Source organism: Seriola dumerili, unplaced genomic scaffold, assembly GCF_002260705.1.
Source record: "Seriola dumerili isolate Sdu_G_001 unplaced genomic scaffold, Sdu_1.0 BDQW01000169.1, whole genome shotgun sequence".
NCBI classification, from domain to species: Eukaryota; Metazoa; Chordata; class Actinopteri; order Carangiformes; family Carangidae; genus Seriola; species Seriola dumerili.
The window spans coordinates 641,694-668,493 of NW_019174424.1; the positions used below are offsets into that span (position 1 = coordinate 641,694).

The following is a 26,800-nucleotide window of genomic DNA, read 5'->3' on the forward strand; positions in this document are numbered from 1 at the left end:
TGGTAATGTGGCTCAGTTAATTTGAAGGAGTCAGTTGTTTTATGTGTTGCTTATTACGTAATAAAACTTGAATATCATCAAATATAAATGGTATTTGTCATTTGATTTGTTAAATATTGTATGCAATGGTATGGATTTTACTTCTTGCATCATGCCAACATTTGTGTAGACAAGCACGTGGGACGTAAAGTGATATATGCATCAGTTATAGTTCACAGAGGATGCAGTGAATAAAGGAAAAAAATGGTGCAAGTTTTGGTTCTTAAGCATACGACAGTGTTTGTATGTTAATAGTTATAATTGTGATTTCATGTCATCAGTGGATTATGGCATTTGTCACTTAAAAGTATTTCTCTACAATATCTTGATATTTAATATCACAACTAAAAAAAAAAACATAGTTATAATCTACTTCATCAGGACTGTGTGGCTGTGGTTTTTATCAGACTTGATTGACTGTGAGAAGAACAACAACCCAACAACTGTCATGAGATTCAGATTCAAATGTTGCTGAATCCTGATTGGTGCGCAGAAATATGTGACATCATACAAAATCTCGAATGTACCATAACCAAAATGGTTTCAATTTTGGCATAAAATAGTGTGTTCATGTCAAAACCCATTCCTCATAGTGAGAGGCTGATTAAGTAATAAAGTTTTGAGTGACTTAGACATACGTAGCCACACTTTTCAATTGGGAAAGAATTACACAAATGAATTTAACAACAATGAGACACATGATAACAGGAACTTCTCCATGAAACTGATTTAATAGATTGTTAAAAATAAGGCTATGATGCTGTTTTAGCAAACACTGACCAGAGGAACCACCATCATGGCAGTACAACGGGTAAATGTGACCAGTCTCTGGGTTTTACAGATGGACATACAGTGAGCACACATACACCGCACATTTGCAAAATCAAACACACTATGACACACTGTGTCTTGGGTTGAAACTCTATATGTGCACACACATGTACTGTACACACACACACACGCACACACACACACACACACACACACACACACACTATAGACATCCATCCCACCCAAAACGGTGGCAATAAACAGAGATTTAGCTGATAACATAGCAGTGTTCTCTTAAAAAAAACATGCATAGCTTAGTACATGAATGTGTTGTTTGAAAACCACCGAGTTACTGTTTGCACACTTTGATCTTAGGGTTGGTCAGAAATTTCCAACATGATGACATTGATTTCTTTTATTTAACCATTATTAACAATCATGTAAACTCATTTGACTATTTTGTTTACAATAGCCTCCTATTATATTTTGCTCATGTAGAAAGTTACATTCTGAACCAAGATAGGCTCGATAACAAAGGAAATAAATACTGGAATGGCAAAAACACAATATAAAGTTATTTTGAAATGGACTGAAGACCAATCTTGGCCCAACTTTTCAGATATAAAAACAAATTAAAACACCTATTGGTATCCTTCATCATGTTACAGTCAAGAAAATACTCATTACTTAATAAAAGTGTCTCATGGATGAATACAAAACACGCACAATGCCCAAAGCAACAAAAAATAATGACAATATTTGCCTTCCAGGCCTCCAAATGTATCTGTAACAACAACACAAGGAATGATGAGGCAGTCATGAGAGACTCTCTTTAGTGCTGTGTGCATGTTCATTAGAAGGTGCCACACAAAAATGTTATTTTTAGTCAGATTCCCTTATTCAAGTTTATTCCCAATAAGATATAAATGTATAACCTTCAAATTATTAGACTCATACGACTTTTAAAGTTGGGGGGAAAAAAATGAAATAGTCAGTTTCACGGTGCTTCTTCTTTCATCCTTTGGTTATTGGGGTGCCACCTCGCTACAAATATGTGTATATTTTGTTCCCTTCACACAATTAGCACACACGGGAGTGTGGTGTACATTACCATGGGTGTTTTTCCAAACCTCAAGCGACTAACATCTAACATTTTAAAGTGCCAATGAGCTGAAGCAGATAGGAAGCACCAAGCTGGTGGCACAGGCAGAGTCTCCTCACACGACGGACGAGGGTTTAGCTTTGAAACGGCCGAGCAATCGCACACACACACACACACACACACACACACACACACACACACACTTTGATGAGGATACAGGATTTCCCCATGCAGGCTAATGCTAACCTACAGTACAGTAAGCTGGGTCTTCTACTCACAGGTAACCCTAAAGTACCCAGACTGCTTAGACATTATTCAGATCACAAAACATAATCCTGTGGCAAATAGGTTTCGGTGTCATTCCATATTAATACAACCTCTCCGATAATGTTTTATCCTACAACTTTTGCTCAATAAAAGCACATTTAATTATGAGTAAATGTTTTTTTGTTTTTTTTGTGGACCACTTGTACGTGCAAGCTGCTTTTCTAATAATCAGATGGTACAGTAGAGTAATCAGCCTCAGAAAACACAATTGATCCTTTTGATATTCTGTTTGCATTTTGACTTGCGGGTACCTTATTTTGACACCCAGCCCTAACGGTAAAGATAATAAAAATGCTAAACACAGGAAAAAAAAAAAAAATCAGTGAATGCATTCACACACCGGATGCTCGCACATACACAGACATGTGGTTTACAAATGTAAAAGTCTTACTTGAGTAATAGAAAATATTCTTTACTTCAAATCAAAACTTCCTGCTCCCTTTTTTAATGAAATCCTTCAAGTGCTTTTCCCTTTTGTCTTGTCACATCTAAACCATTTTTAACCTTTGGGAGACAAACAATGTGTGTACATTACCTGATCAAACTTTGCCCACAGCTCTAGATAAGCTGACTTGGCCTTTTTCCTGTGTGCACCTGCTTTTCCAACATGCAACCCAGCAGAGGGGAACACTTGGACTGTGGACGTTTTCTTTAAGTTAACATAAACCTCACCTTACCTATTTTAAATTCATAAAGAATAAACTGTACAAAACATGGACTAAAAATAATTGTTTTTTGTTTTTACAAAGTATTCAACTACTCAGGCATTAAGAACAATCAGTAATATCAAATTAAAAACTTAGAGGAGGGCATGCGGGGGTTGGAGGGTGGCCCTGGCATTGACACAACAGTCTGTGATTTTTTTAATTTTTTTTTTTTTTTTCAATCATGAGAAGTTGTGACCTGCCAGACGATGAGGTGGCTCCGCTCGGCCTTGGTGGGTGCTGACTGCTGGCTAGCTGTTGGCTCTGATAAACCGTCCAACTCACCGCCCTCATCGCCTGAGGAGGAAGATGACGAGTCAAACAAACAGCCGACCAGCTGGGTCGCAGCGGAGATATTGGTTGTTTTTGCAGCATTTTTAATAGTCACACAGTGTAGAATCGGCTACGTTACTTTTCAAATGCAACCTTAAATATTTTGTAGGGGACACATGGTGCACTCACCCATTCTGAAGTCAATGTAGCCTTCGCCTCCACTCATGACCAGGTATGTTTTGGGCTCAGAAGTTGCTGTGTCAGAGGATTCAGATGGAGGGTCATCAGAGCCTGAGTCTGCACTACCTGGAGGAGGCATTGCCTGTCCTGTGACCAACCAAGGAGTAAAGAAAAAAAAAAAAAAAAAAAAAACATTTTCAGTTTACAGCAATGAGAAGCAGAGCAAAACAAAAAAGCTTTTGAAAAGCTGTAATCAGGAAGCTGCTGCCATTATTTTTCAATAATCAACAAGAAATGACCTGGTTGTCAAAGATTTCATGAGTTTACTTTCAACTATTATTTAAATTGTTCACATTAAAATTCATTATTTAATCTTCTGATTATTTTATCAACTGATCATTTAGTATATGAAACTTCGAAAAGTAGCAAAAAAAAAAAGAATAATAATACCCACTCCCAGTTTCTACAAAACCCAAAGATATTCATTTTAAAATGATATAAAACATAGAAAAGCAGCAAAATGTGACATCTGAGAAGCTTCAACCAACATTTCAAAGTAGTTGCAGATTACTTTTAATTTTTCAATCGACCAGCTGATTCATCGGTGCAGCTCAACCTAAGCATAACATATAAATGGTGCCCCTGCCTGTTTATATTTTATCAGATACAAAATACGACTCATACACATGGCTGGTGATTCTCACTGATTAATATCTATTCATTCTGCAGCATTTGTCTGTTCCGGTTTCTGGCCTGCACTGGTTGCTTACCTGGCACGGTAACAAAAAACTTGACTGCATCTCGATGTCCATGGAAACACAGCTGGGCGTGGGCCATGGAGCAGTATGGCACGAAGCTGCCTGGCATGGCACAGTCTGAACCGTCATCACCGTAAACCCGTATAGCACTGCCGGGCCGATTTGGCACGATTCCTGTTGTCTTGTTGGCTGCAGGAAAAGAGAGAAATAAATAAATAAAAGTTGCTGTTGTCAAAAGGCAAATGTTATGGTGATTTTGTGCAAAAAAAAAAAAAAAAAAAGGGTTGGGTTGCATGTTGTTTGTTTGAATATTTTCTGGTGGTGTATTAAAGCAGTGAAGGCAGAGACTTCAAAACAGGTCTTATGTGAAAAAGGGGACAAAAGACAAACTGTAAGAGCACTGGTGAGACGATCAAATCTCACATTGAGAGAGGGAAATGTATCAAGAAAGATCAGTGTTGATCGCTCACTGACACACACACACACACACACACACACACACACACACACACACACACACAAACACACATTTACACAACAGAGTGTGGAACTGATTCCCCATCCAGAAAATTAAGACAAAGCAGGATTATGAGCAGCGCCCGAGCACAGCGTCTGTCAGACAGACAGCAAAGCGGTCTGTGGTTCATGTCAGCAGAGGAGCCTGTTTGAACTCATTGTTTCTGAAAGCATAGACAAAGTGAGACGCCCATGCCAAAGGAGTAGAGGAGTACAGTAGGAGAGAATCTACAGGTTGGACAAAAGGGGACCTAAGCTCTCCTCCGTTTCCACTGACAGCAGAGCTGTGCAGCATAAACCTGCCAAACGGATTTCGTGTGAGCTACGCAGTGACTGTGAGACCTGTATCCATGGCAACCCAGTCGTCTTTTATTCAACAAGTAGCGCCTGGGTTTCGCAGCCTGCAAAGAAATGTAGGGACGCAGACGCACAGTGAGAAGAGACAGAGTGGATGTAGGGCAGCCAGGATTTAGGGAGAGGTTAAAAAGCCACAGAGAGAAGAGGTGAGGCTGTGAGGCCGTCTACAGTCTGATGTTGAATCATCCCTGAGGCACCGCAGAGCGTCCACGCTGAGGGTCTGTGGCTTCCTGAAGCGGAGGTGGAATATGAAAGAGTAAGTGGAGGCGGGAGTCGAAGAGGACAGCAGAGGGGGATATGAGTTTGATAAGAGCAAGCAACTTGTCTCCACTACTTCAGTTCCACTGTGCTTCAGTTCAAGCATACGCCAGAGTGAGCATTCATTTTAAACCACACACACTGATAATGAACTCAAGACTTTCACAGCAACGCACATAAAGCATTCAAAAAATATACTGTATGTGAGTAATACTCTAAACTTACTTAACTTTACTATCAGTCGCTGACCTATGAAACATTGTGCATGTATTTATCTATTCCCAGCTTGATTATTGTAATGTACTTTATTTGGGTATCAGCCAGGCCTCCATGCACCGTCTTCAGCGAATAAAAAATGCCGCTGCTTGTTTTATTACAGCGACAAACAGGTACAATCACATTACTCCGGTGCCCGCCTCCCTTCATTTGCTCCCTGTTAGATTTTGGATTGATTTTAAAATTTTATTGCTGACTTTTAAGGCCTTAAATGGCCTTCCCCTCAATTACATCTCAGATTTATTGACAGGGTATGTGCCCCACCTGTGAACTGAGATCTGCGGATGGAGGCCTGCTGGTCGCCCCAAGGTCAAGGTTTGTGACTAACAGTGACCGAGCTTTTGCTATTAGAGCCCCCACACTCAGGAACACATTTTTTTGTCTTAGCCTTTGGTAATGTTTGATAAATGTTTTAAAATGTTTTATCCCTAATTATTGTTCTAACATATTTTATTGCCTCTCTTCACTTACTTTCAGATCCTTTAGCATAATGTTTGATATATGTTTTTATTTAAGCTTTTTGCTATGCTAAGGCTGTTTGACCTTCTCTTTTATCTGGTTTTATTTTTCTGTGAAGCACTTTGTTAAGAAAATATAAATAAAGAAACAAAGTTATTATTAATACAGAGCTTTTCAATAAATACACACAGTTAAAGTAAATGGAGTAAGCTAGAGCACATCTGAGTGGCCTGTTGATGCGGTGCACGAGTGCGATACCTTCAGACAGCGGGATGGAGATGATGACGCCGTTTCCTGTCCCCACCCAGAGACGGCTGCAGGACACCACGAGAGCTGTGATTCTCACGAACGAGAAGCCCAGTTTACCCGTACCTGCACCACACACAGAGCAGACAGAGCGCACATTTGTTCACTGTGTCAATCCCACGATCAAAAGGTAGAATTTTTGCCAACGATATACAGGTGCTGCTTTCACATCTTTATATACTGAACTGTACTTGTGACACTTTGACTCACAAGAAGCTTTTTTAATTTCTTACTCCTGCAACGTCAAAATGAAAACAAATCCCACTAAATAACTTCAGATTCAGAAGATCTAACTTTATTCTTTACTTTACTAACTCAAATAACTTTAGCCAATGATTAATATATACCGAGCATCTTGCTGACGTAGGGCTCGATGTCCACATCCTGGAGGTGCTGGTAGGTGTGGGCATGAAACAAGCGTAGGGTTGAATCCAGTCGGATGGAAACCCAGATACCGTCTCCAACCCAGGCCAGCTGCCGCACCTGGCTCTCCTTGCGCGGATGAGCGTCAAATGACTTCTGCTCATGCACGGCAGGTCGAGATGCAATGTCAGGACATTGTGGAAATGTTCAATGTGAAAGTTGTAAATGTGACGTGTTTTAGATAAAGGCAAGTTTACACAGTATTTTGTTGTTTTGAGCTTTGCTGAAAAACAGGATTACCCTTTCCCCTTTACCCTCAGTAAAGTTTAATAAGTTGAGGCAGACTAGAAAAGAAAACTACAATGACTGTTAATTGACTGTCGTGACTGCTGTACCTCTATCCTCATGGCCTTGGGCTGGATGACGTAGATCTTGTTCCTGTAACCACACCACACCTTGTCATGGACAACAGTCATACAGCGGATAGAGTGGTGGGGCCGGCCCAGATCCAGCAGGTGGTAATTGGTTAGGTCCCATTGACCGTCTGCTGGCGAGAAACGAATAGACTTGAGAACTGAGGTTTTTGTGGCATGAAATGGGTCTCAGATGTGCGTCTTACTACGAGGAGTGCTATGCTACAGACTTACCAATGCTTCGGTGGAAAATTGCTAATGTCCCATCGGCCAACGCCACGAGGACTCTCCCTTTGACATGTCTGTAACACATGAGGAAGACACCGTTTCAGACATTTTTTTTTACCTTGAAGGTAAAACGGTGTGTTCAGTAACTACACAACCGACTTTGTACTCACACTATGCTGAGGATGGCGTCTTTCAGCTTGATGGCGTGGAGACACTTCCTCCATCGCGCCACGGATGAGTGGACATACAGACTTGAAAATGAGGAGACAGGGAGGTAAGGAATGGCTGAACAGAGTGCAGCGCAATACTGGCTTATGAGGAGTGGATTTCAAAATAAATGAGAAAAATAAAGCAGGTGAAAGTGTGAGTGAAAGGATTTGCTCAACAACAGAAACACTATTAGGTTAAAACATAATGTCTCATAATGAATTTTGGTCACCACTTATCAGTCATTTAGGCCTCATATTGAAAAGCACATTAAGTCCACGAAGCCTACTTTCTCAATGAAGTTATAACTGTGCAGTATTCACTCTGTCGAGGCCAACCCTTATTTTTTTCCTGCACCAATAGCTCCCTCTAGTGGCCATTGTCCTGCTCACCAGCCATTCTGAGCTCCCAGCCACATGGTGGGGAGGGCGCTGCTCATCCTCAGGACTTCCCCCTCTGACGGGTCTGAGTCTTCTGGCAAGGAGGCCACTCCATCTTGCCCGGAGCCCCTAGATCACAGAAGACAGACGTTTCACCAGGCAGCAGTCTTTCAGATACATGGCTACATTATGTTGCTTTTATTTTATTGGGACTACCAGGGGGAGAAATACGAGTACTAAAGTGCTAAAATTTTCAAATCAAAATGGGAGTTTTGTTGCCTCCTTTTAATGTGAAAAGAACCAAAAAAAACCCACATACAGTTCATCTCTTGTATTGACCAAGTGTTGGTCCTCAAACCTTAATCAGGCTTACTAAACATTTTATCATCATCTGGGTAGAAAACAGAGTAATTTTACCTAATTAAGATCTGAGGACCTAAACATTGTTCTGGGTTTTTTGGTTCTTTCACAGTCAGTTTATGATCTGACTCACCTGACCATAGGACTTTCTGGAGTGCAAGAACTCTGTGGAGTTTGTCGCCTCTTTTTAATAAAATTTTTCTCCTACAAATTTGCTATTGTGATTTGCACCTTGAAAACTTAAATCATTCCTCACCTCTGTGTGTTAGTAGGAGAAGAGTCAGTGGGTCCCACCCCCAGTGGGTCGGTGAACACATGTTCTGTGTAGATTCCTGGCTGGTTTTGATCCCCTCCCTGGTCCTCCTCTCCGTCTTCGCCTACACCAGCGTTAGCCTCCGTTGCTTCCGTTGCCTCTTCCGCCGTAGGAACCCCGTCCTCTGCTGGACTGGTCTCTCTGGACAGCTCGACTGTGGGCGATGTGCAGACAACAGGGAGAATGAATGATAAAGTAAAGGTTTTGGGTGGGGATTCAAACAAACAATGAAAAAGGTAGATGGTCATATATTCTTGGGTGGGGAGGAGTGAATGTGGCTTCATTGGCCTTATCACTGGCAAACATGGATAACAGGACAGCAGATAACTACCTGAGCCAGAGGTGACGATATGCTCAGCAGGCTGGTCTGTGACACCTGCGCTGGCCGTCTGGGGGATGGCAGTGGTTCCCTCAGCGGCCATGGCACCATCGCTGCCTGTAGAGCCCACACTGGCTACGCTGCCGGCCAGTGACACCCCGTCACCTTGGCTAGCCTCCGGGTCCTGGGGTACCTCCTCACCTGCCGGATAATCAGTCTCCAACACCCCTGAAGAAAAAAAAACAGTCAAAATTCAGAGCAGACTGAATCAGAAAGGAATGAAGCAGTTACAGATGATGAATGAAAATCAACCTACCTGGCACACTGGCAATGCAGACGACGTGGGTGTTGCAGGCGTAGAAGCTGTCAAGTAGGTCAGAGGGCTGACTGGCATCCAGCACCATAACCTTGGTAGAGGAGTGGGTGCTGGTGCACACCCACACCCTACTGGACACCTCATCCTGAAGTATCAGCTCTTTCTCCTTCTCCTGCTCCACTTTGTCCTGATCCTTGTGGACAAAACAAAAATCAGCCAACAGCCTCAACAGAACATAAAGTTTGAAGAACTCATCGGACACACAGTGTAGCTCCAGTTCAAACATCATAATAATACAAAAACACCTCAGAATGAGAGCAGCCTCTTCCTTAAACTTCCTCTCACCTTACTCTCTTGCTCCAGCTCGTCCAGGCTACTCTGAGAGCCTTTCGTCTGCTTAGTAAGCTCTGATATCCTCCCCCCACACAGGTTGACCCCTGCAGCACACCACAGCTGGGAGAAACAGAGGGAATACATAATGAATATCTCACTTTCTTCACAATTCAACAAAATGCACAAAAAGCCACATAGAATGTTTTGTGCATTAAAGTTTTTTTTAAAATGAAGTACCTTCATAGAAGCATCTTTCTGATCCAGAGGTCTCAAGTATACTGGTACAGGTAAGTTCATTTTGTTCTCCACCTGTCCACCATTTGCCACCTGTGAGGGTAAATGCAGCGAATGTAAAGGCTTTTAGAAAAGATTTTCACAGAAGTTTTAACAAAAAGGCGACATATTCAACACTGCTTAAAGCCAGAAACCTTAGAAAACAATTTGGGAATGTAGTGAAGTTTCTTTGAATGGTCGATAATCATTTGAATCAGCAAAATATGGAGTGAAACTACTGCGATAATGCTTGATTTTGGTGTGTTTGTCTGTTGTGAAGAGATGCAGTAATGCAGCAGGAAGTAAATTACATTTTCCCACTGTACCCTAAACATGGTGTCCATTTAAGCATGGCTGAAAGAAATATCAGCTACATTCATAAGTAAATGAAATAAAAGCAAAATATTCTTCAGTCGAGAGTAGCAGAGTTAACTGAACCAAATTACTATCGACAGTCTTGATCAATATCACTGATCTAATATTTTCTTCTACTTAATTCCTATTCAAACCTTCACTTCCTACCTTGTATTTGCTGGGCAGGCTCCAGCCGTGCGCAGTGACTCGTCCATCCTCCTTCTGCATGTGGGCCTTCACCTGTCTGTACTGGGCCCTTTTCTGCTCTTTACGCGATGGCGAACTGCACTGGTCCTTTCTAAAAGTAGAGCGAAGACAGAGAACATGTCATCAGCTAACGTATGGTACATTATAAACACGTCCATTATCACAGGGCATTAAGTGAAAATATTCCAACAAATATTATAGGAGTGAATCATAAGTTTCACTTTCTGTGCCCTTTTCAGAATTTTTCTAAACATGTTCGCCTTGATAAAATGCCCCAAACTCAGTCACATGACTCCATTACTCACTCTTCATTGAGGAAGTCGAAGGTCTTGGACTTCTCCGTGGGGAACTGGGAGAAGGTGCTACTCCTCTTTACCATGCCGCCCGGGGCGTTGTATTTCACGTTGGACTGGGAGTCCACCTTCTTTATAGCCGGGGAACTGGAGGAGGAGCTAAACAGTCTGCTGAAGCTGCAGGTGGTGAAGTTACAGAAAGCCAAGAGGGAAACAAGAGCCGACAGGAGTGCGGGGAAAAAGCAAGGTAGTGGGGGTCACCAACCAACCAGACAACCGAGGAACAACCACCAACATTTACTGTACAGTGACATAAAGCATGCTGGGAGTTGTGGTATAGCTGAGCACTTCCTATTAACTCCTATTTGTGTCTTTACCACCAAGTATCAATGGTATCTAACTAGATAGTTTCACACTTTTATAAGGTAGTCTTGCACAGGGGTAGTGAGACTTACTGTCGATGTCATTGGCACCAGAGTTTAAAAAAAATAAATACAATACCCAGGGCAAAGTCTCTGTGAAAAGCAGCATATATCCATGTATAAATTATACATAATTTAGCACGTGTAGATCAAAGTGTTGCCAGTTTGAATAAACAGATAAAAAAATTAAAAAAAATCACAGTTCAAAAAAAAAAAGAATATCTTCCAACATCTGTCTAATTCATTGTTTCAGAATGATGTTCAGTCATGCTGTCCTGTACAATTCATAGTTTCCATATTAACTATACATTGGAAACTGATAAGCAGAAAAAATGGGGGAGAAATGGGCACAATACGTTAACATATTTCATTAAAAAAATATCAGACTGAAAACTGATGCAGTGACTAATACGTTGTTATTTCCCACCCAGGACCATCTGTGGTTAAGTGAAATCAAACAACATATGAGGTTCTAGCTTGCTGCTTAATTTTTAAGACAACCACTTCAATCTGTTTGATATTTCTTACAATTAAAAAAAAATTGATCTGCATAGGACTTAAGACAGAACCTGAACATGTATTTAGGCTGCTGGGGGAACTCTGTCCCTCTTTAGCGCCTTTGAGCAGACAGAGTGGAAAAACATCAAAAAGGCACACAGCAGGCAGGAGACAGGAAAGCCCGGGGGGCACAGGGAGAGTCATGTCTGAGCAGTTTGTGATAACAACGACTGATGCACTGCACGGAGAGCAAAGATTATGGATAGAGACACATCAAAGTTGGATTCATTTGTGATGGAGGAGTAGTTTTGGTCAATGGAGGGCAAGAGCGAGGTTTGGCAGGGAGAAGGTTTATTAAACCATCTTTACCTAATGCTGCCAATTCAACAGAACATCACGGAAGAGATAAGGAAAAAAAAAATATTTGAATAACTTGGGAGAAAATGTCACAAGAGTTAACTTGGGAGACTGTCAAAACTAAAGCCCTGACGAAAGGTGGATAAATATTGTAGTTTTTTTCAAAAACAGAGAGGACTCACAACTGCCAGATGCTGGATTTCTTTTTTTCTGTCAGTGTTGGATTTTCCCTTGAGGCCCTAAAGAAGATGATGAAGGTCATGTTAACTGTCATTTTAGGACACACACAAGTACAGGCACAAAAACGGGGATTATGTACATGTGTAACTTTGCAGCCCCGTGTTCTGTACCTGATCATCTCCGTCCACCGCACAGCTTCCTGAAGCTCCATCAGTCTCTCTTTGTACTGGTTTCTCTCCATCAGCACCCTGGCCATTTCCACTCTGGTGAAACGCTTCCTCTGGGCCGTAGGCACATCACTCTGTGGCAGCACACAATTAAACCCACATGTGACCACACAGAAATACATTTCGTATTTTAGGAATGAGCTACATCTTGACAGAAACAGAACAAACATGTTATATATGCATAGAAAAGCTGCGAATAGTTCAGTTGCGGAAGACTCACATCTTCTTCATCTTTAGTTTTCTGTTTCATGTCCTCCACCTCCAGTCGCACTCTGAAAAAGACCATTTATTTTATATATGCGAGATACATAGTACAAGTTCTGTCGTTATTTCGCAGTTCACAAGCACTGTAGTAATGAATTGCCAAGTTGCTACTGTGTCTTACTTCTTGAGCTCCTCCTCCAGCTCTCTGGTCTTGTCCTCCAGCTTGGTCTTGGCCTGCAGCACGGCCTCCATCTCTCCTTGCAACATCTCCTTCTCACAGGTCAACTCATCCACTTTCAATATCAAGTCTTTATTCACTACGTTCAGGGCATTCCTGGGGGGACAGGGAACAATAATTATTCAGTATTTTTTCTATTTATATTTCCTCTGGGGCCAATGTACATTGATAGTCCAGTTAAGGAATATCAAATGTAAAAGTCATTAAAGAAAACATTAAGCTTTGCACTTACTTTGTCTCAAGCAGTTGTGAATTCTCCTGAATGAGATTTTCAACTTCCCGGCCCATACCTGAACAGAAGTGTTAATGATGTTAGACTTTTATCACATGAAAAACAATCTGGAGCAGTGACTACAGATGCATTACATATTAAAATGAACCACTGTATCCATACTAAGAGAATCCAACAATACACTACATAAGATGTGAAATATCTCCTAGTGAGATATTTGTTACTGTAAGTTTCACAGCACACAAAACGACCACAAACACACAAACTCACAGCACACGTCACATCACTGACAGGAGAAGGATGGATAGAGTGGGTGAGGTCTTACCAATCAAACTAAGGTCTGAGAAAACCATGCAATCCAAGTCAGGCGGAAAGAGTAAGGAAGAGAGAGAAAGAGAGAGAAATGCCGAAATAGTTTGAGCCAGTGGAATGACCAAAATGATGAAGGAGCCAGAGCTGAACATGTAGCTGTTGACTCCACAAGCAAACAGGAAGAGATGCTGCCAAATATCTAAGGCTAGTTACATACAACAATCACAGCAGTAGAGAGAAGGAAAAGAGGAAAATACGAAGGCAAAAAAAATATTTCAAGCTGTAAAAAGAACAGTTAGGCCAACAAAGGAAGCATTAAACTCCTTCATCCATGCACCAAACTTTGTCAAAAGTAGTCAAAAGTCAAAAGTAGGCAGCTGAAATGCAGTTAACTGTGCATTAGTGAACCTACTGAAACTGTTATCAAACATTATGAAGAAGAAGCTGTGAGCTGTAACAATGGCGGATATGGCAGAAAGTGACTAATGAGTATGGGTCAAAGGGACATTGCAGAAGAATGTTAAGCTAAGGAAAGGCTTGAGGTCATACACACCAGAGTACTCCACTGGGATTATGGATAAAAGCCAGAGGATGAGACACGGGGAGAGAGAGAGGTGATGTTAGCATGGGTAGATGGCTAACACAGCGTAATATAACAGCAGGTGGTGTAGCTTCAGAGCAAACAGCAGGAGTTGGAGTAACAGTGAGTTTGGAACTAGTGCTATCAGTAGGACGACAGCTATTAGCCAAACGTAGCAGCATAAGCTTCAGTAAAACAGCCAAAACTTCTCTGATGTCACAAAATCTTTTCATTAAAAGAACAATGCAACCTGAAGTGGACTCAAGTTTGCTCCACACAGTCTATTGTTTTCTGAATCAGGACACCTCAAAGTGTATGTTTACCTGTATTATTACTATACCACGGCCACTTACAAAATAAAAAACAGGCTTCATAAATACTGGCATCCATCTTTAAATGTAACCCTTAAATGTAATCAGCAGGGAACCATCAGTACTAAATCAAAGTCAGATTGTAAAAAGTATTGCATCTCATTTCATATCTATTTATTTTCTTAAGATTATTTACCCTAAAATCAAAGTATTTCTAGACATTTCAGTTTCATTACAGAAAGTTACAACAACCCAGATGAAATTAATCCAGAGGATCCGACAGGATTTCTGCCACATTATTCCATTTCAGTGCTACATTGGTCCAATGAAGATAGAGCTCTTACTCACCCAGCAGGTCGGCCCCTTCATCCACATCCCCTATGAGGCCAGTGCCTGCAGACGACAGCTCCTCAAACAGAGAGTCCGTATTGCGGTCAAATGCCATGTTCTCAATACCTTTGGTTGGGGTACTGAAAGAGCAATAAACAACAGGAGGTGATGTTTCGCTACCCTGTTTAAAACTGGACCAACAGCAAGTTTTTTTGTACTACCTGCAGATCTTGTATCCACCCAGATCCATGTCCAGCTCAGGAGTGGACTCAATAATGTCCTGCACATCTGAGCTGTCCTCATTCTCTGGCAAACCTTCAGGAGACATAAAACACACCAAATTACCAAAGAGAACAATGAATGCGTGACTGAAAATCTGCAAAGAGTGTCTTTATTTGTGGTATTTTTAGACTAAAGTAACACAAAAAGATTCTTCTGTGACACCTGTGAAGCATAAACACAGTCTGTCAAAACATTTGTGTCATATATGGTAAATGACAAAAGAGAGAAATGCATGAAAGCCACCAAAACTAACGGATGACTAATGATTGTGAATCCGTAGATAACAGTTTCATGATGTTTGATCCTACCCACTGATATGGATCTGGTCCCTGGTGCAGCCTGCACCTCAGTGCTCTTACTGTTCCCGTCTTCCCTCTCCATGTCGGAGGCAGTGGTGGACATCGGCGTGGCCGACTTGGAGCCGTTGAAGTCTGACAACTCATCCTGTAAACACAGGGACTAGTTTATGGCAACGATTACAGAGAGCTGCTTAGAGTCAAGGGCCAAGACGAAATGAATCGTTTCAAAATGAAGGAATAAAAACCTATTGGACATATTCTGACCACAAACAAAACAACAACATAACAACACAGGTCAACGTGGAAAGCTGTAGGGACAGACAAGGTGCTAATCACAAACGTTGGGGATTCACTACATGCAGTACAACAGAAGACACAAGAGTCTAATTTTCCTCAGCTCTTAGATTGTGGAGAGCAAGAGCACCGTACGTAATGATTTCTTCTAAAACTAAAACTTTATTTTTAGCTCTCCGTCAAAAAAAAAAGAAAAAAAGAAAGAAAGAAAGAAGGAAAAAAATTCCTTAAACACAGAAATCTGAAATACTAAATACTAAAACTGGAACTCAAGAAAACATCAGGACACGTGATAGAAATACTGTTATTGAACACAAAAAAGAAAGAACCTTGAAACACTAAAGAAGCTGTATGTCTTTCAGATGCACAGAGGGATACATGAGCAACATAAACACAGACACAAAGTTCACAGAGAGCTACACAGGCTGCAGCGGGGTGGGAGGGTTCACACACAATCAACTGAACATATATTATGAGGGCACAATGAGAGCTGCCATTCTACCTCTAATACACAACACAACTGACACAGGGCTCAAAAACAAAAAACGGTTTAGACTAAAATGATAAATCTACTGGACTAAAACTAATGTTACACAACTACAGCAATAAGAGACAGCATACTGTTTAAATGTATAATGTTATGTTGTTTTACGATGAGTGATCAGTAAAGAACATGAATGAAGCAAAAATACAAAAAAAACGTGAAATATAAAACTCATGCATTTTTTACTGAAATGAAAAGCAAATCAGAGGCCAGATGCAACCACACTGTTATTGAATATGACAGATTAATAATTAACCGATCCCATCTGTGACACAGCTGATTGGTGCGTGCACTTATTTTGAAAGACCCCAGTGTAGCCTACAGACAGGATATGGTTGCATGTAGCTCAATCTAGCACAGGTGGTCTGTGAAGTGAGGGTCTATAAATGCACAAAGCGAGAGGCGACGGTTTTGAAAAGATGAAACAGCAGAGTGGAGGAGACTACTGAAGCTCGCACGCACACACACACACACACACACACACACACACAAACACTGTGCTGTCCACAGCCAATGCAGGCGTGCTGCTGCTGCTGGCACTTCCGCTAGCCGCCACTCATCCAACTACCTTGCAGTCGTCTGCCAGTGAATTCCCCCAAGTAGAGTCCTGCGCACTCTTACCCTCCCTTTCCTTTGGGGGGTCAGCAAAGTCCAACTGCTTGGGGGGGAGAGTAAGAATGAAGCTCATATGTGCAGAAGCAGATTAGGAGAAATGCATACACCTCCAAATGTGCATGTCTGTGAAGTGAATGGAAAAGTACTACTGTGTGTGGCAAAATTTACAGCTGCGCGTGAGTGTCAACTGTCTGGTCCACACTACAAGCAATAGATACTTCTTTAAATCACATTAATTAATCGTTTTCGTTACTCATCTTACTATATCTAGAAAATAATAAATCTGAATCTAAATCTGACTAATGCTACCAACTGTAGAGCTGAAACAATTAGTTAATTGATTGATTTGTCAATCGAAAGAAAATAATCTGCTATTATTATTAAGAAAAAAAACTCCCCAGTTCCAGCTTCTCAGTTGTGAATATTTGTTGCTTTTTGGCTTATGTGATAGTAAAGTGACCATGTTTGGATTTTGGACTGTTGGCCAGACGAAACAAGACATTAATTGACGTCATCTTGTGCTGGAAGAAATTTATCACTATTTTCCTGATAGTAATCAGTAGTTCACTTCCCGCCCAAACCAAATTGCTTCTTTCATCTAACCTACAGCCAAAATACTTTGCAATTTGCATACTGATATGAAATGGAGAAATCCAAGCAGGTTTTTGCATGACAAACAAATATTGGATGTTTTCACTTCATAAATAAGTAAAACTATTACTTCAGTGAAAATGATGGGTAATAAAATCCACAGTCCTCTTTCTTTTTGTTGAGATAGTGTTTTCCTGCTGAAATATGGCAGAGGGACAGAAACACCAAGAGGGAATCTGGTACTAAACAGATTGTAACTTTGGTAGCTCTCCACTTGATTTGACTGACTCAGGCTGAAGCCTCAAGCTTCAGTCTAACTTTAGAAAGCATTTTATACAGACAGTGCACATGGGCATGTCAGTACTGGTTTAAAAATATTTTTTGAAAAATGTGAACTCATCCTTTATGTGGCACTGTCTTGTTAAGGTCCCTTCAAATGAAACTAAATGTAATGTTATTAAAATACTAAATATAATTTTGCCATTTTTAAAAGGCAATGGGATGGTTTTGCTTTTATGATCATATTGTGGATGGAGATTAGATCATGGCTAGCATGCGGGCATGTGCATGTCATTAACCTGTCGTTCCTTTTCACTCGCCAAGGTAACACCTACCGCTCCCATAAATAAATATGACGTTTCTCTTCAACTCTCAGAGCCTTTCTGCATATCAAAGCCACTCACGTTCAAAAGGCCATGGCTCAACAATAACCGTCCTGTAGCACCGATTACATAAGAACCAATCACATTCCAGCTAGCCTTTTTCTCCCTCAGCGACTGGCTGCGAGCCATACAGCGGCATCACTCCCATCATGCACCGCGCCGCAGAGCTGATGTCCCAGTTTAAACAAAAAAACGCAGCAGTGGGATGAAATAACACTGTCACCCTCCAGGTCCTAACTGCCACAGATACAAACATAGTCCACAGTGCAAAACTGTTTTGGAGAATGCAAATTATTGTTTTGCATAGAGAACAGCTTAACTGCAGCTGACAGAGCACAACCATTATAATGTGCGAGAGGACTGAGTTTAACATGAGCTGAAATCACTGCAAATACACATCACATGACAAAGCTAAATATCATAATTTGTGCCTGCATCAAAAAGGAGATTGTTGCACTTATGAATATTCATGAGATATATCTAATGACCTCCTCTGACTGCTGCACTAGGGGAAGTTTGCATATTCATCAGTGGCTAAAGAGGAGGTTAAGGAGGATGTCGGAAAACAGAGATCGCCTTGTCAGATGCCTACTAAAATACGCTTAAGCACGCCCCAGCCCTATCAAAGGCCCTCTATTTTTAAATGGACCCGAAGCCAAAAGTGCAAAAGTCCTCTAGCAGTAGGAAATGTGATTAACGGTGATCATATTTTATGTTTGTTAACTATCGACACCTATTTTTAAAATCACCATTTGAAACAAGTGTTGTCATTTTGACGACTTGCTCTTAACAGTTTATTGAACCGAGTAATAATCGGATCAGACTAAAAAATGTTTTTTCATCATTTTATGATCATCAGAATTCAGATCGAACAATCAGCATCTTACACGTCGCAAAATAAGACGCACAACTGAGACTCTGGACCAAATATAATGAGGAAATAATGAAGAGGAGGACACAGTCATAAAAATCCAAAAATATTCTTGCATGTCGGTCTTTGAGTCACAAACATAGCGTTGTTTGTCTTTCACTATGCTGCACTAACTGACGCTGATTTCCAAACTCCCCATAAGAGTCATCAAGCTGATATCATGTAGTCTGACCCTGACCTGAGTTCATTCTCTGCAGAAAGGAAATATCACACTGGAATAAGTCTTTATTTTGCACCAGCTGTGATCATATGGAGGAGATGGCATCTACACAGACACACACACACACACACACCTTGAGGCTAGTGTTGGACCGTGGCTGTGCTGGGTCGGTGAACCTCCAGCCCTCTGTGCCCGGTGTCTCTGCTTTGGCCTGGGGGTCTGGGATTAGCAGAGACGCCCCACCAGATGAGGGGAAAATCCCCAAAGAAAGAGGCCGCTCTCTCCTGCATTGGTAAGAGCGATAAGAAAATAGATTGCTGGTCATGTTTTCTCAATGGCTCAATCTCAATATATTGTCTCAGTTGAGCCCTTGTTAACCGCTAAGTGTTTAATTTGTAGGTAAAAGATCAGTCAAGTTCACATAAACATGTTCACAAGTTTGGTGCAAGAGTGTTATTTTGCCATGAAAGATATTGTTCTTCACATTAGTTTCTTAACACAAATTTATCCTGTGTGATCTTACCTGACTCGGCCGCCCGTGCTCGACTCTGAAGTCTCACTAATCTGCTGCATTTTGATCCTCTCTACATGCTCCATATAATTATGGATCATCTGCAAAAGTCAAAGCAAAATACCCAGAGGAAACCAGTCATGTATGTCATTAACGATTACAACTGCACAACATTTCCTTCCTTTCTTCCTTCCTTCCTTCCGTCCTTCCTCGCCCACTTACCTCTGTGTGTCTCTGATGGAGGGAGTTGTATTCCTTCTTGAGCTCCAGCTCTCGTTCTTCTAACCTGCCGACTGAAACAGACGACAACAGTGCTCAGTTGAAGGCAGTCACTTTACGAGGTGCAAGACAAAATGGAAATGAAAAATTCTAAATATTGCAACTAGAATCTGGACCATAATACAGTGACCAGCAACACAATACTTCCATAGAAAGGCTATAGATCATAGATCATATATTATTAACCCTTTAAGATCCTTCATTGCACCTGACAAGAAAAGAACAGCACCATTACAATTTTTTTTTCATTTTTGACTGTTCAGGTGCAAACTGTAGCACAGTCATATATGTAAAAGTGTGTGCATAATTTTGCTCTACCAGGCAGGCAAAGGGGGTAATCTCACTCAAATGGGTTTCAATGTTGGGCCAATTTAAGAAGTGACAAAAACACCTAATCCCCTATTAGTGTGTCAGGTTTAGCCTAAGCAACACCGAGAGCTGCTGTGGCAGACAGATGTATAAAGCATGGATACTATCAATTACGGCAGCTAAAGCTTCTACATGTTGTGTGAGCATGTCTTGCCTATGTGTGTATTTTGACACTGCCGAGGGATTTCATTCTACTATCGTGAGTCATCAAATTCAGAGAAACATGTAATGAAGTCAAGGCCTAACAGGCTATACACAGGGGAGATAGTTGAAGTGTGAAGTAATCCCTCCTGCTCCTGTGTGTTCGTATTAGTGATGTGCGAGAATGACAAATCACTGAGTGTGGAATGTGAGGCTGAACATTAAGGCTGTAACACTGATTGAATTTACAATTTACTGCTCAGGAAATCTGGTTAGCACGGGTCAATAAAATTACTTTCTTTCTGTATTATTCGTTCTAACAGGATGTTAGAAACAACACAACAGAAATGAAAACACTGTCATTTCACCTGATCTCTGTGGGAGTGTAATCGTCCACCGAGGTCCATTTAATATCATAACATATTTCTGCTGAGAAGCCTAGAGAGTGAGATGTGTGTCTATGGAGAAATCTTCATGAGATTGTCGGATGCCTTTCGCTTGACCAATGCAAGTTCAATGGGCTGAGGCCTTACATTAATACAATACATAAAAATAGCAGCGTATCTCATAATCACTCATCAAATTCAGCCTGGATCTCAGCGTGATGGTGCAGATGAGAGTTTCAAGTGTCCCTAATGAGAGTTCAAGACAGTGACGAATAAAACTAGACAACTATAAAGTAAAACTGACAAGATTATTGTTGTATTCAGTGCCACGCAAGTTAAATTAAAGCCATGAGAATAGCTTCAAAAATCTAAGATGTGCCGTCATCGCCTATTAGCTGCCACTGGCTGCAGCCTTGTTAACTTTGCAGTAGCTGTGGACTCTGTCCTAGAGGCCTCGGGACACAGCCAGCTCAGGTGCTGCCACATACAGTAATGAATAAATGATTTACCATTCAGTGGGAGCGGCAGAGGGATGATTAGACCCACTGACTAGTAACACGGAGGGTGTACACAAATTTTAAGTTAATTATGACTGACAATGGAACAAAATCACGAAATAATTTACATTTGATTTTCCAGAATAAACCAAACATTGAGCTTCTTCTGTTTGCTTTGTTAAAACCTGGGCCAAAAATTAAAATATGTAAGAATTTCATGTTTTCTTCCCCATCACAGTTTTGTGTGAATTAATGATATTGCTGTCTTGCTTTGCCATTTTTATACTGGACCAGTCACTGTGTGAATCCACTATATCCAGCACAACAGAGCATTTGAGCCAATTGCTTTGCCTCCATTCCTTAATCCACCAATACGATGGGCGGTAATGCACTGCCGCATTAGGAGTACGGGAATAACAGAAATCCTATAATCCCATTACTGTTACCCCCGCGAATAGTGAAAAAAAGAGTGTGTGGGTGTGTATGGTTTTGTGTGTGTGTGTGTGTGTGCGTGTGTGTGTGTGTGTGTGTGCGCACATAACGAGCCATGACAGAGACATCAAAGTAGTGAGGAAGGTGGCATGACGAGAATAAAAAAATGGCAAAAGCAGAGGGAGAAATGAGTCCATAACACAGTGACTGTGAGAGGAATGACAAGATGTAATAAATTATCAAATTTTGCTTACATGGGTGCATGTGTGTATGTGTTTTTTTTTTGTTTTTTTTAATTGCTTTACCAGATTCATGGGGTCTAAAAACCGGGAGCCCGCTATACTTTTGGGTCCCTACAGCTTTGCAGGACCCACAAGTTTAAATGGCTGTTAAGGTTAGAATTGGGTTTAGCTTAGGCATTTAGATGCGATGGTTGAGTTAGGGTAAGGGGCTTGGGAACGCATTATGTCAATGATAGTGTGTGTCTGTGTGTGTGTGTGCTTACTCTGGTCTGCGTAGTTCTTGATCTTGAGCTCCAGTTGCCGGGAGTGAGACTCCATTCGGTCCACATGGTTCTGCAGGTCCTTCTTCTCCTGTTCATGAGTGTCCTCAAACTCAATGAACTTCTACTCACACACACACACACACACACACACACACACACACACACACACACACACCACACACACACACACACACACACACACACACACACACACACACACACACACACACACACAAAGAGCTTGGTCAGACTTTTTAGCAATCAATCTATAACCTATCATTTGAGTTTTTTTTTTCTTATATTGTTAACTGAAAAAATAGAACATTGATCTACAGCAGCTAATCTCTCACCAAGATGCATCTAAACATGAGTGTGCTACTGATGTCACTAAATTAATGAAACCATTAATGCATCTCCGAACATTTTTTTTACTATACTTATATTCAAGAAACAGGCAGCATTGGTATAATGTATTTTATATTACACTGAGCTAAAACATTTAGTCTAACAACAGCTGTTGGATGGACAAAACTTTTTTTGGCAATGTTTAATATAATAGCATAAGCCACATGAATCACTGTGACAACATAACTTTCCACAACCATGACAATGGATATATAAATATGTCTGAATCAGTGCAAGAGGGGCAAGATCTTAATCTTATTGATTCATATGGAAATTCCGGTTCTTCCTAGTTTTCTTCTAGCCAGACCTCTAAGAGGGAGAGTGTATGTGTATATGTGTGTTTGTGTTTGTGTGTGTGTGTGTGTGTGTGTGTGTCAGCGTCCACATCCTGTCCAGCTGAGCAAGCCAAGGCCCCATTGTGGCTGCCCTGCTTCCTCTGAACACATGAATCCCACTGTATTTTAACATATAAACACGTTACAGACTGCCTGGCACTAAATGTCCAGACCCAATGACAAATGATCACAAGATCACAGTCATTTTTCTTTTTTGCACCTATAGAATTATGTTTATTGCAGATATGAAGGGGCCACTGCAGAGTTTTCATTCAGGTTTACCAAATTTATATTATCAGCAACTTTTGTGTAGAAATGATCAAACTTTGTGTAAAATCAAATTAAATATCACAGATTTACAACTTTCAGCTTCTTAAAAGTGAATATTTTCTGGTTTTCTTGGTCTTTTATGACAGAACACTGAGTATTGTTTTGGGTATTGGGTTTTACAGTGTTGGTCTCTTGGAAGTTTTGATGGGCATTTTTGCAGAGAAACTGGAGAAAAAAAACACAGATTACTTTTAATGGACTGAACAGCTGGCTAGATGCCTCAGGTTTAATCAAAATCAATGATTTCCACACAGTCATCAATATCATAAGTAATTTGTGCTGTTAGGCGGCACGGTGGTGCAGTGGTTAGCCCTGTCGCCTCACAGCAAGAAGGGTGCGTGTGTTTGTCCCGGCTCGGACGCGGGGTCTTTCTGTGTGGAGTTTGCATGTTCTCCCCTTGCTTGTGTGGGTTCTCTCCGGGTACTCCGGCTTCCTCCCACAGTCCAAAGACATGCAAATGGGGACTAGGCTAATTGGTTACTCCAAATTGACCATAGGTATGAATGTGAGAGTGAATGGTTGTTTGTCTCTGTGTGCCCTGCGATGGACTGGCGACCTGTCCAGGGTGTACCCTGCCTCTCGCCCGAAAGGATGCTGGGATAGGCTCCAGCCCCCCTGCGACCCTACTAGAGGATAAGTGGTAGAAAATGGATGGATGGAATTTGTGCTGTTTAATTTTATGCCTATGTCTTCAAATTATTAGTAAAAATATGGGTTTTACACCTGTACCCAGCCACAGAATGACCTGCTGTAAAATCTATAATCTGAAACGATATGAATGGGCAACCCAGGGAGTAAAAGGTCTAAAAAACAAAAGGGGGGTCTTTAAAAGAAAAAAGTCAATACATGTGAAGGCTTGAACTGATCATCTCATCTGGAACCAGCCTCCCAACCAGAAACATGACACCCTTTGTGTCATATGATACAATGTGGGGGGGGGGGGTCAGTCTGAGATGCCAGAATTTTGACACTAAAATCCCCCAAAAAAAAAGAAAAGGAAAAAAAAAATGCAAGCTGGGGAACGCTCTCTTTCTGCTAGTTTCTGACAAAGGAGCACATGACCTGGAAGTAATACTGAGCCTCTCCAACAGACTCAGTGTACCACTGCTCACTCCTCCTCAGTCAAGACAATCCGGTTTAACCATACCATGTGCATTTCTCTACTCTAACAGTGCAGGATGAACCATGTCAGTGGGTTTGTGTGCATGAGTGTTTGTGTGTCTGGTTGTCACTCTGCTTCAGTGTCACTGTGTGCATGGAAGGGTCTACATGTCCACATCATATTGGGCGTCCCGATGCCCTGAGTCAAAAAGGCAAGCTGGGACAGACGGCCTGAGTCACATCACATCGCCCTTCATACAGAGGCTCCCGGCCAGGAGGCAGAAGATTCACCCATAAAAACCAAGCACATCTTATGCATTATCCCAGCCAAAAATATAAGATCCATAAAACACACATACACACAGACACACACAAACACACATCTGGGTGTTTTTTTTTTTGGCAATGTCTGGCACTCTTTACTCTATTCCATTTATTTGACAACTGTAGTTTCTAGTTTTCAGATTAAGAATTCAGATGAAACATACAATAAGCTTAGAAAATACAACACACATTAAGATTAAATCAGTGGTTCAAGTTATCAGTTCCACCAAAGCGCCATCTTCCCTCTAAAGTTCTCAGATGGTTCCATTTAAATAACTGTTGTAGGCCCAAAGACGTCAAGGTACAAAAAAAAGTAGATCTGTGTGATTTATTTTTATTTTCCTTCCTCCCATTAATTATATCATGACCCCTCAGATTTAACTTGTAACACTGAGAAGGAAGCCTGACCAAAGACTAAACAAACCAACAGTATATGCAGTAGTTAAAACTAGCTTGACCTCAACCAGATTCAACAGTAAAATTCTGCTTACACACTGGTGCATCAGTACTAACAACTTACTTGCATACTTACATACTTTGAGCGCATTTTCTTGATAATACTTTTACTTAAGCAGAAATTTGAATGAATGAGTTTTACTCATAACAGGCAGTGCACGGTGGTGGACTATATACATGATATGATCATCATAATGGATGGTTTGGGTAAAGCTGTGGTGGGATGTTTTTGTGACATTTATGCCTAGAGCAGCTATTTAACAAGCAAATCTGCCATCCCTCTTTCCGCCTGCCTGTCTCCATCTTCTCTGCCCAGTTTTGTTTTACACTTAGTTTACAGTGATGGTTCAAAATGCTGAGTCACTTCACCTGCTGTTTCTTCAGTCAGGGTCTCACAGAGGCTCAGACGTGACTTCACTATCTGACGCAATAGGCCAGCTGATAGATTATAGGTGTAGCTATATCTGATGATTTGCTCGTTAGGAAGATGCCTTTTGTTGAGGCAGTGGTGAAGACCTCTCACCCTTGGAGCAGAGATGCAGTCAGTGTGTTATGTCACTGGCCGTCCTGCAAGAAACACACAGCTCATACAAAGAGATGGCCCTTTCAGCCTGACGTTAGCCATGACACTGCCTTGTTTACATCTCCAATGAACACCATGGATGCTGCCCGGCCACGTGTATAGGTTAATACATCGCTCAGGGATGCTGGGAGGAGAAAGCACCTGAAGCAGCCTTCACCTCCCCCTCTAAAACTAAAATATACTAGCCGTCAAAGTGTGGTTTATTAATAAGCTCAATTGAACTCACCTCCTCTGCATGTTTCCTCAGCGCTTTCTCCCGCTCGTACTGGGTGATGAGCTGCTCGTTGTCCTCCTTCAGCAGCTCCAGCTCCACTTCGTGCTCCTGGTTCTCTGCGAACACCGAGTCCAGGTTCTCCAGCACGGCTACGACCAGCGGCATTAGCTCCTTCACCACATCCTCGTCGTATTTACCGATGAGCCTCTCGAACTCGCGGTAGATGGAGTTGGCCAGGCCCGACACCCGCTCAGACATCATCGCTGATGTCCCCGGGTCGTCCTGGTACACAACTCCGTCTTCCAGCTCCATTTTTAGTCCTCTCCCTTTCAGCAAACAGGACCAATGTGGGTTATCCCGCGTTACCCCGCCACTATGAACACCGTTATCCGGGTAATTGAGAGCAGCGTTTCTTTATATGTACGTACACATTGAAGACATTACACGGCTGCACTATTACGATGCAAGATAGGCTACGTGGATTTCTTCCTCTTTTTTCCTTACTTGTCCCATGCTACCTTCAAATGCTCTTTCAAAGCTTCGACTTCCCAGTTTCACTGTTTGACCGAAACCACACGGTTTAGTAGTCAATCAAAAATAAGATAATAACGTCGATAAACACCATAACATTTTGTTCACACACACTAAAACATCTATACGGAGAGTTTCACAGTCGTCGGTGTTATTCATTATTCATTCATAAAATTTTAAAAGCTAGTGAGTGTGGTCCCCGGAACAATTTGTTTGGTGGCTGTGTCTTGACTGTCCAGCCCACTTTAGTTTCTGAGTGCTACACCAACACAATCAAGCAGAGAATATGCCATGGATACAGAATTTATTTATGTAATTTGTAGATTTAGGAATATATCAATAATTATACATAGTGTGACAATGACATGCAAATCCCCTCAGCTAGGAGGTAATAAACAACCAAGAGCTTCTGAGCTGTTCTTTTTCTGATCCAGGTTGCCCTGGAAT

The 26,800-nt window shown here is 41.4% G+C and overlaps 1 protein-coding gene across 1 annotated transcript; it reads right to left on the reverse strand.

Annotated features, from left to right (window-relative positions):
• Positions 1-759: 759 nt before the first annotated feature.
• LOC111227059 (C-Jun-amino-terminal kinase-interacting protein 4-like) lies at positions 760-26,293 on the reverse strand. Its single transcript, XM_022752437.1, has 31 exons — positions 25,835-26,293; positions 22,075-22,195; positions 19,688-19,758; positions 19,478-19,566; positions 19,088-19,238; positions 16,564-16,650; positions 15,167-15,302; positions 14,798-14,891; positions 14,595-14,716; positions 13,909-13,920; positions 13,044-13,101; positions 12,755-12,907; positions 12,590-12,641; positions 12,313-12,443; positions 12,145-12,201; positions 10,698-10,862; positions 10,354-10,483; positions 9,796-9,885; positions 9,571-9,678; positions 9,226-9,418; positions 8,922-9,137; positions 8,534-8,744; positions 7,930-8,046; positions 7,501-7,581; positions 7,337-7,404; positions 7,085-7,233; positions 6,674-6,845; positions 6,279-6,392; positions 4,167-4,343; positions 3,406-3,543; positions 760-3,240 (listed from the first exon to the last, which is right to left on the reverse strand). Exons 1-31 carry the CDS (start codon positions 26,132-26,134, stop codon positions 3,122-3,124), a joined length of 3,882 nt encoding a protein of 1,293 aa, XP_022608158.1. The 5' UTR covers positions 26,135-26,293; the 3' UTR covers positions 760-3,121.
• Between the last annotated feature and the right edge of the window lie 507 nt (positions 26,294-26,800).

What these genes read in the sequence shown, in the direction of transcription:
- LOC111227059 (XM_022752437.1), bottom strand. Translation starts at nt 26,134, where the DNA reads ATGGAGCTGGAAGACGGAGTTGTGTACCAGGACGACCCGGGGACATCA. An exon ending in CTGGAGGAGGAGCTCAAGAA is followed by an intron (nt 12,642 to 12,754) that starts GTAAGACACAGT and finishes GGTCTTTTTCAG; the next exon opens with AGTGCGACTGGAGGTGGAGG. An exon ending in AGAAAGATGCTTCTATGAAG is followed by an intron (nt 9,679 to 9,795) that starts GTACTTCATTTT and finishes TGTTTCTCCCAG; the next exon opens with CTGTGGTGTGCTGCAGGGGT.